Source organism: Alosa alosa, chromosome 9, assembly GCF_017589495.1.
Source record: "Alosa alosa isolate M-15738 ecotype Scorff River chromosome 9, AALO_Geno_1.1, whole genome shotgun sequence".
NCBI classification, from domain to species: Eukaryota; Metazoa; Chordata; class Actinopteri; order Clupeiformes; family Clupeidae; genus Alosa; species Alosa alosa.
The window spans coordinates 29,774,507-29,782,785 of record NC_063197.1 but is presented as its reverse complement, the minus strand read 5'-3'; the positions used below and the strand labels follow the sequence as shown (position 1 = coordinate 29,782,785).

General features: G+C 42.9%; 1 protein-coding gene across 4 annotated transcripts in view; it reads left to right on the top strand.

Annotated features, from left to right (window-relative positions):
- The first annotated feature begins 4,637 nt into the window (after positions 1-4,637).
- Positions 4,638-8,279, top strand: part of pbx1b (pre-B-cell leukemia homeobox 1b) — a 69,763-nt gene continuing 66,121 nt past the window's right edge. For all 4 annotated transcript variants that reach the window (XM_048252545.1, XM_048252542.1, XM_048252543.1 and 1 more), the window contains exons 1-2: positions 4,638-5,275; positions 6,590-6,663. In XM_048252545.1, coding sequence (XP_048108502.1) covers positions 5,088-5,275; positions 6,590-6,663 — 262 coding nt within the window. In that variant the 5' untranslated portion in view covers positions 4,638-5,087. The remainder of the gene's footprint in view (positions 5,276-6,589; positions 6,664-8,279) is intronic.

Below are 8,279 nucleotides of genomic sequence, written 5' to 3'. Positions count from 1 at the left end.
AATGCACACACATACACACACCATACACACATACACACACACACATACACACACACACTTAGTTATATTTAGGTGGTAAATGATCCCTATACACAAACACAGTGGGCTGGTTTGAGCATGTTGCTACAGATGTCAAGATCAAGCAACAGTTTCCTGCTTGAACCCATAAATTCATTCATGTGTTCACTGTATAGTAATTTCAACCAGATAAAACTGTCTTCTCAATGAACAGTGGCCAATGATTGATGAAATGTTCCCTTTATGACTTGTATATTGATTTGAACCAGTGTCTTGTATCGATGGTATGGAGATGTATGGAGTTTAGTAAGCAACATATTAATACACACAGGTATCATGGGGAATGTTTCCCCTCTGAAAAATGAGACATTTTTATTGGCTACTTCAATATGGCACATAATGAGTAAACAGACATCTGGGAAGATCTGCTGAAGATTTGCTGTAGCCTTCTGAATCTCTCTGTTAGGGGAAAACAGAAAGAAGCTTGCTCATTGGAAGTCTATGGGAGCTGTAATGACCTGAAGGTTAAAGAGACACCATTCTGACATTTCATGAAAGCAAGACAGAGAGATTAAGATGTGTGTGTGTGTGGGGGGTGCATTGTCTCTTGTCATACTTAACCATGAACCGAGGCACAGAAGGTTAAAAAAAAAACCCATAAAGAACTATATTCAAAAACAAACCATCTCGAGTTGTGAGTTCAGTGACATGGGCATTCCTGGAAGAGGCCTGGGGGGGTGCAGGAGGAAGAAAGCTTAGCTTCATCTGCATAGCCTCTCTGTCACGTGAAATGACCCCAGGCACGGAGGATGGAGCCCCCGCCTCAGCACCACACAGAGTCAACTGATCCACCACTGGCTGAGCCACTGTCATCTCGAATCTGCTCACAACCAACAGCCTCAGCACTACACAAGGTACACACACACACACATTACACCCCCACACACACAAAGAAAATCACAGCATACATCCACAGTTTAACACTGAAACACACACACCATACACAACACCTTTCGTACTCGTGTGAGACTATATTAGTTGGTGTGTGTGTTTGTGTGTGTATGTGTGTGTGTGAGTATGTGTGTGTGTGCACTCACTTTTGTGTGCACGTGTGTATGTGGGTTTTTGTGCAAGCGCCAGACTGGTGTTTTAAGTGATTACAGTTAAGCTCTTTCTCAGATGAAAAATGTGATATATGGTTTTACATGAATTCATGGCTTTATTGATATGCAGCAACAGTACTTTTGAGTTCTATCTGTCGCAGTAAGTCAGCACCTGTCAGCGCTGTTTCTCGTTGTTGCTGTGTTATCAAAAACAGACTTAATCACTGAAAAAGGCTACACAAGAAAAAAAAAAAACAGTCATTCAGAGTGGACTAGTACATGACATGATGCACAGAGTACAAAGTAGACTATAAAAGATTAAGGCTTCTTAAATTATACAAAAATGTTGTGAGTACAACAGATAGAATATGTCTATGTACTAAAATAAAAATAGAACAGAGAATAGAATAGAGAATAGAATTGAGAACAGAACTGCTGTTGCAGCAAGCTAGAACCTTGTGGGTGGAACTCCTCTCAAATTGCAGGTTTTAATATTCAATGGTGTTTTCTATACGGAAGAAGGGGGCGTGGTCATCCAGTCTCCACCATGGTGTTGTATTTGACAGAGCAGGTAGAAATGGCCATTGTTACTTTTAATAACCATGACAATATTGCATAGAATTGCATTAGAGTGGTGATTCCCTGCTGAATCAAATGATGTAAATCCATCACACAAGACAAGACACTGAACAGAAATGCTTCATAGATAAATGACTGTTTTTTTATCTAATGATTTTTTTAGTTTGATGTTTAATACATTTTTCTTTATAATTATTGGATGATTAAGATGACAAAATATGACATAATAATGTATGACATAATTGACATAATTGTGATCAAATATGTTACTAATTAATATAACTCAGTAGGGCAGTTTCATGAGTAGCTTTGATTTGCTTACCAGGGGTGTCAAACTCATATTAGACAATGGGTTGGATTTGTTGGAATGAGATCTCGTTGGGGGTATGATGATATACTCCTTTACTGACCTTTACTGTTTATCACATATGAGCAAGGAAGAGCTGCTGTACTGCTGTGATGTATATGCTGCTCTTTCTCCCTTGAAATATTCTACCTTTCATGTCAGTTCTTTTCAGCATTTTCCTTCCTAAGGATAGTTTGTAGTGCTAGTTTTAATTCATTTATCATATCATAGAGACATTGCTTATTACAAATTATTTAAAACAACTGGATGTAAACATCTTTATTTTTTTTCTGATTTCTAGCATCTAGCCCCCCGGGCCTTATGTTTGACACCCCTGTTGAAAACCATGACATTGAGCATTGACAGGTTTGATACACCATTAAAATACAAACAACCAAACAAACAATAGGCTACAACAAACAAACAACCAAACTCATGACAGACTAAGCCTGCATCCAGTAAACAAGAGGGGCCTGGCCCCACAGAACCCCTCATTGTTTAAGCAAACGTGCAGCGTGGCGCTAGGGAAGTGGAGGTTGGGAGCGTATTTAGATTTCCTGCGCGGCTTGGCCCGCAGCAGAAGTGGGCAGATGTTTGGGTAATGGTGAGGGTGTCTGGTGGTGCTGCAGCAGCAGCACAGACCCCCTCAGGTATTCTCATTACTCGTGCGCTTAGCAGATGGCTGGGCCGACTCTCCGCGCTCACCGTTTTACATCATCCATATTCCACTTGCCCCATTTGCATAGACACCGGTTTTTTTTTCCACCTGGGCCAAAAAAAGAAAAAAAAAAGAAAAGTAAAGTAGAGGCAGACGTCCCCTTGTGGCCCTGGGACATGGGCTCGGCCTCACCTGGGACATGGGCTCGGCCTCACCTGGGACCAGGGGAGGGTGTGCATCTGCAATGTCACTTTCCCTTCCCCTCAAAGTCGCCGTGCAAAACAGCTGTATTGCAGAGCACAGCACCATCTCCCCTCATCTGTGACTCCCCTTCTCATGCGGCTCTCAAGTCTGTGTGCTCCTGTGTTAATGCATGTTTCACAGTCCATTTCATTTAAGGATGGCGATGAACGCAAATAATGACAAAAGCACATGACTGACATGTTTGTTGTCCATGTGAGTTGTGCTTTAGTAGTGCTAACTTAAAATAAACACTGTCTTAAAATAACTGTTATTTAGACTATTTATTTTCACACTACAGTGTTGTCATTGAATATCAAAGGAGATTTTTCTCCACTGACTCCACAGCGAAGTGTGATGGAAACAAAACTCCCTGCAGTTTTTGAGCCTGGCCCCTGTGGAGAGAGAGAGAGAGAGAGAGAGAGAGAGAGAGAGAGACTTGTAAAGCTCCCTGATTCTTTCTTTGGCTTCTGAAACCACATGAAAATATTCCCTCTCTCTTGTCTTTTTCCCAGCACTGAACAACAGCCAATAGCAAAAAAAAAGAAAGAGAAAAAAATAAATAATAATCCACCCTCAAATAACACCAGAGGGACTGATTATCCACAATTTAATTCTGCACTAAAGGATTCTGAATCATCGCTTCCAGCTAGTTTTGACAAAAAAAAAAGTTGTCCGTGCAGTCAGCTGTCCCTCCATCGTAGTCTGCTCACCCCCCTCATTCAGCGTTTCCCAACATGCGTGCCCTCCACCGCCCCCACCGCTCTCCTCCACGCACTCCACCCTCCCTCCTCGTCATCTCCTGGGTGGCTCCCCATGGCAGGAGCAGCAGCAGCTGACTGGAGGCCTCCTCAGGGCCTAGAGGGCACTTTTCAGCCTGGCCAGACACTCACACAGACCCTGCTGCTTGACTGCCCACCATGGGTCACCGGCTTACATTAGGAGCGCCCAGCAAAACCCAGCCAAGCGTGGCTCCCTAACATACCTGAAAAAAAAAAAAAAAAAAAAAACAGCCTCCCCCTCCCCACAAACACAGTCGCTCACACAAACACTGAACACCAAAATACAACAATGCACTCACTGCACAGGGCTGGCCTTGGAATGTGAAGATGAATACGCTAGGAAATGCTCAGTCTCTATGCACATTTGACATATCACGAGGACAGCTTGAAATGCGAAGTTGAAGTTGAATTAAAACGGTGAGCGAATATTTGTCACCATAAAGGCCCCAGCAGCTGAGAGGTGGAGATATCCATTGTCGTTAATCATGTTAAATGCATAATCGTCTTAATAATTTTAACAAATGAATGGGAAAGTCGATTGTTTTGATTAGCAGCTCCAGTAACATAGGATAAGTCTTTTTCTTGGCAACGGTCCGGAACATTAAATGGAGTTCTGTGGAGAAAATGGAGGTCTTCCTTTGGTCAGAGGGGGAGACAAGAGCAGACCTCTTGTTCTCAACCACAATTACTTATTTCGGGATCTGGTCCAATCCATCACCTGAGGTGCCACTCCGAAGTGCTTACAACACGATACATCGGATACAGTATTAAAGCTGGTTCCTGCGTCCCACCTTCCCTGTTCTATGATTGACGTTTCATGTGAAGCACTTCAAGGAGGAGCTAAATGGTCTCTATTTCCAATCATGTCGGGTGGGTGGAGTTTGTGCTTCATAGTCTCGCTATGCGCTGCCAGTGCTGCACGTAACAAAAGCAAGGGGATGAAACAAGTCGAAATAACCTATATCTAAAGGTCTGAAACACTCTTCCCTCCGACGCAGCACTGTCTATCGGGTGGAACGGTTGCACACCGGGAACCAGACACCGTTATAACGCGGGAGAAAGCACGCGCCGAAATTACAGTTTCAGCTCCTTGCTCTTCCACGCATAGACACAGTGGGTCAAGGCAGTATTTCAGATCAGGTTTCACATTTAGCTCAAGACCAGCTGGGAGAGAGCGAGTCAGTGGGTTTGCCTTTCCCCTAACCGTCTCTTGCTACGGCGAAAACATAAGAGGAGTCAGCAAGGGGAGGATCGGTGTGGACTCAGCATAGATCCGAAGGAATTTCCGTGCGTATTCTTGTAGTTTACAGGGGAGTAACGCGAGCGAAGCGGCGGTGAGATACAGCATTAATTCGAGCGACATGGACGAGCAGTCCCGGTTGATGCACTCTCACGCGGGAGTAGGGATGACAGGGCACCCCGGCCTGTCTCAGCACATGCAGGAGGGCACCGGAGGATCCGACGGTGACGGAAGAAAACAAGACATTGGAGACATTTTACAGCAAATCATGACCATCACAGATCAAAGTCTGGACGAAGCACAGGCCAGGTGAGATGTCTTAGACGTGTTCTGCATGTTCCAACATAATTATGTTGGACACTAAATTATAACGAGGAGCCATAATGGTGACATTTTAAACACACTCTTTGGTTAAACCGACAACAACCAGAGCTTCCCCGAACGCTATCTAAGGAATATAATAGCGCGTTCCAAGCGCGAGAGAATGCACAAGAAAAACAATGGCAAAGAGTGAAAATGATACAAATCAGGTTGTAGTCTACAGCAATGACATTCACTCTTGGCAGTAACTAGCCTTCATGTAAACTTTGTCTTGTCAAGTGAGTATTCAAACTGTTTGGACAACAGATTGACAAGTTAGATTTTGGTTCTGACTTTGACATTCAATAATATCGGTTATTTGTTAAATAGATATTATTCTTAAGGACTAGCATTTGAAGATGTCACCTGGTTCTGTCACGACTACTTATTGTGGTGATCAATCTTCTGAACTGGTGAAATAAGTGGTTACAAATTGTCAGGTAACTGCATTTCTTTTGTCCAATGGTCACAACATGATGCCTGAATCACTAGGGAGACGAATTTGCAATAATTATAGGCAGATGTGACAGCTATAGTCTATTACATAGCTCAGTAGACCTGAACACGAAGGAAACTGGATTTATTTATTTTTAACACTGAAGCTCAGGAAATATTTCATTATTATCTGAGGTATGTTGGCACTGCTGAATAATGTGTCGTTGTATGTCGGACATAAGAAGTAATTGTCTTGGCCAAAACAATACAAACAACCAAAATCTTTATTCCAAATAACTCGTTATCAGGCTATTTTATTGGCTGCTTAGTCGAGGAAAATGACTCTGTACATTTAATAAGCATTGTCAAACGTGTGTACTTAAAATATGAAATGTACAAATTAAACCAACAATGTAGCCTGAATGCATAACCTGTAGAATATCCAGATGAGAGACAATCCGACATTTATAATCAATAAGAATGTCAACAATAATAGTAAGTTTTTACAACAATAACTAATAATTCAATTGCAGACCATCATCGAAAATTTGACAAGTTTGTAAAAGTTAATCAAATATTTAAATTTACAAGCCATAGTCTTGTGTTACGCTGAGAAGTTTGTTGTTGAAAATGAGTTCCCTCCAGCTTGGTGTTATTGATATTTAAGAGCATAACCATATATGTGTTTACATGAATCCTTTTGTTAGTGGTAGACTACCTGTCAGGCATTATTGCAGGCGCGAAATGCGGTCCTATCTCCGTTGATCTACGGATCACTGCTGCTGATCGAGTTGAAAAGATGTAAAATGGACTTTTATTTTATTTTAGGAAACACGCATTGAACTGTCACCGAATGAAGCCAGCGCTCTTCAACGTCTTGTGCGAAATAAAAGAAAAAACAGGTACAAGTTATTTACCTTTTTATGTCATGTGCGTTTTAATTTAATCTGTAGGCCTATATCTTATCGTAATAGATTAATCATTGTGGTGTCATCTTTCTCACTGCCTTACTTTGTTGATATGGCCTATAGCCTCCGTATCCATTTTCAGTTGCTGTGTTTTGGTAAACACAACTGTGTAATTCTGAGTGATTCCATATGCTAGGGTATAACCTTTAATTAAACTACAGTACTAAGTTAGGCCTACTGATAAGATACGTTTAAATACTTAAAGCTGCTATGCAATTTTCTGACAAAAATACATGAAAGTTGGTTGTCAAAATTAAAGATGGTCTACACACACACACACACACACACACACACACACTCACTCTCTCTGTTAACCTCTAGGAGGGTCTTGGAGCATGTTTTTTTTAAGTGAGTTTCTGAACTGTATTTTCTCAGTTCAGTCAATGAAAATACCATCTCAATTGTATTTTTGGTGACAATTTGGAGGTGTGAATGGCTCTTTGTGGCATCCAGGAATTGCAGAAAAACGTGTAAGACATTTCGTTGCCCCAACAGAACAGCTTCACTTTTCAGCAATTAACTGTTAGCCATCTTTGCCAGCTTGGCTGTCCCTTTCTCTGTGGTATGCACTTTTTGCCTGTGCGTTTTAATTTAGTCCCAATGCTTGCTGGAGGAGAGTGCAGAGCGTGATATTTTATTAGGGGTCCTGATCAATTGGGGAAGCTGTAAAATGCAGGCAGTAAGACTTTTAGGTATTGGAGGGAAATGATGGAAGGCTTTGAGCTAAATTACCAGTTGCACTGTAATGTTTTCTCCTGTGTGTGTGTGTGTGTGTGTGTGTGTGTGTGTGTGTGTGTGTGTGTGTGCGTGTGCGTGCGTGTGTGAGAATGCGAATGCGAATGCGAATGCGTGTGGGCTGTCAAATCCAGAGTATGTATCTCATTTACTTTGCTTGTGTCTCCCCTCTTGTGTTGTGAGAGCGCGTGTCACTGGAATAATTGCACCAAGAGCAGAGACGAGCTGACATTACGCGGTGCGAGGCATAAGTCACCTCCTTGCCTAGCCCCCCCCCCCCACCTCCCTTCCACCATCACCCCTCCACCATCACCCCTCCACCTCCACCACCCCCAACCCCCCTTTTTTCCCACTTGACATTTTTGAAATTGGCAGTACTAGAAGTCAGCGGCGGGGAGCGGTGGCTTGCGTAGTATTTCTGCTTTCATTTTCACCTTTCAGGCCTATAGGCGGCCAGCCGACAGTGGCGGCCGGCAGAGGAGACTGCATCGGACTTGCAGACTGGCGAGGTATTGAGATGCTATCGCACCCCATTCGGCTTTCGACGCAGCACACGGTTCCAGTGTGTCTCACAGTCATTAGTGCATGAAATAAAAAGGGGGATAGATGGTGGATAAAGAGCGATATCTTTTTCATTATCTGGCGAGCCAGCGCGGAAGGAAGAGAGCGAGTGAGTGAAGAAAGGAGGGAGGGAGGGAGCGAGGGAAGCAGCTCGAGCTGAAGTGAAGTGAAGGCAGAGCACAGAGCCATGGGGTGGCTAGGATCCCACTGTTTATTTTTCTCTCCTTGTGCGCTACACTGCCCTTGCATGATGT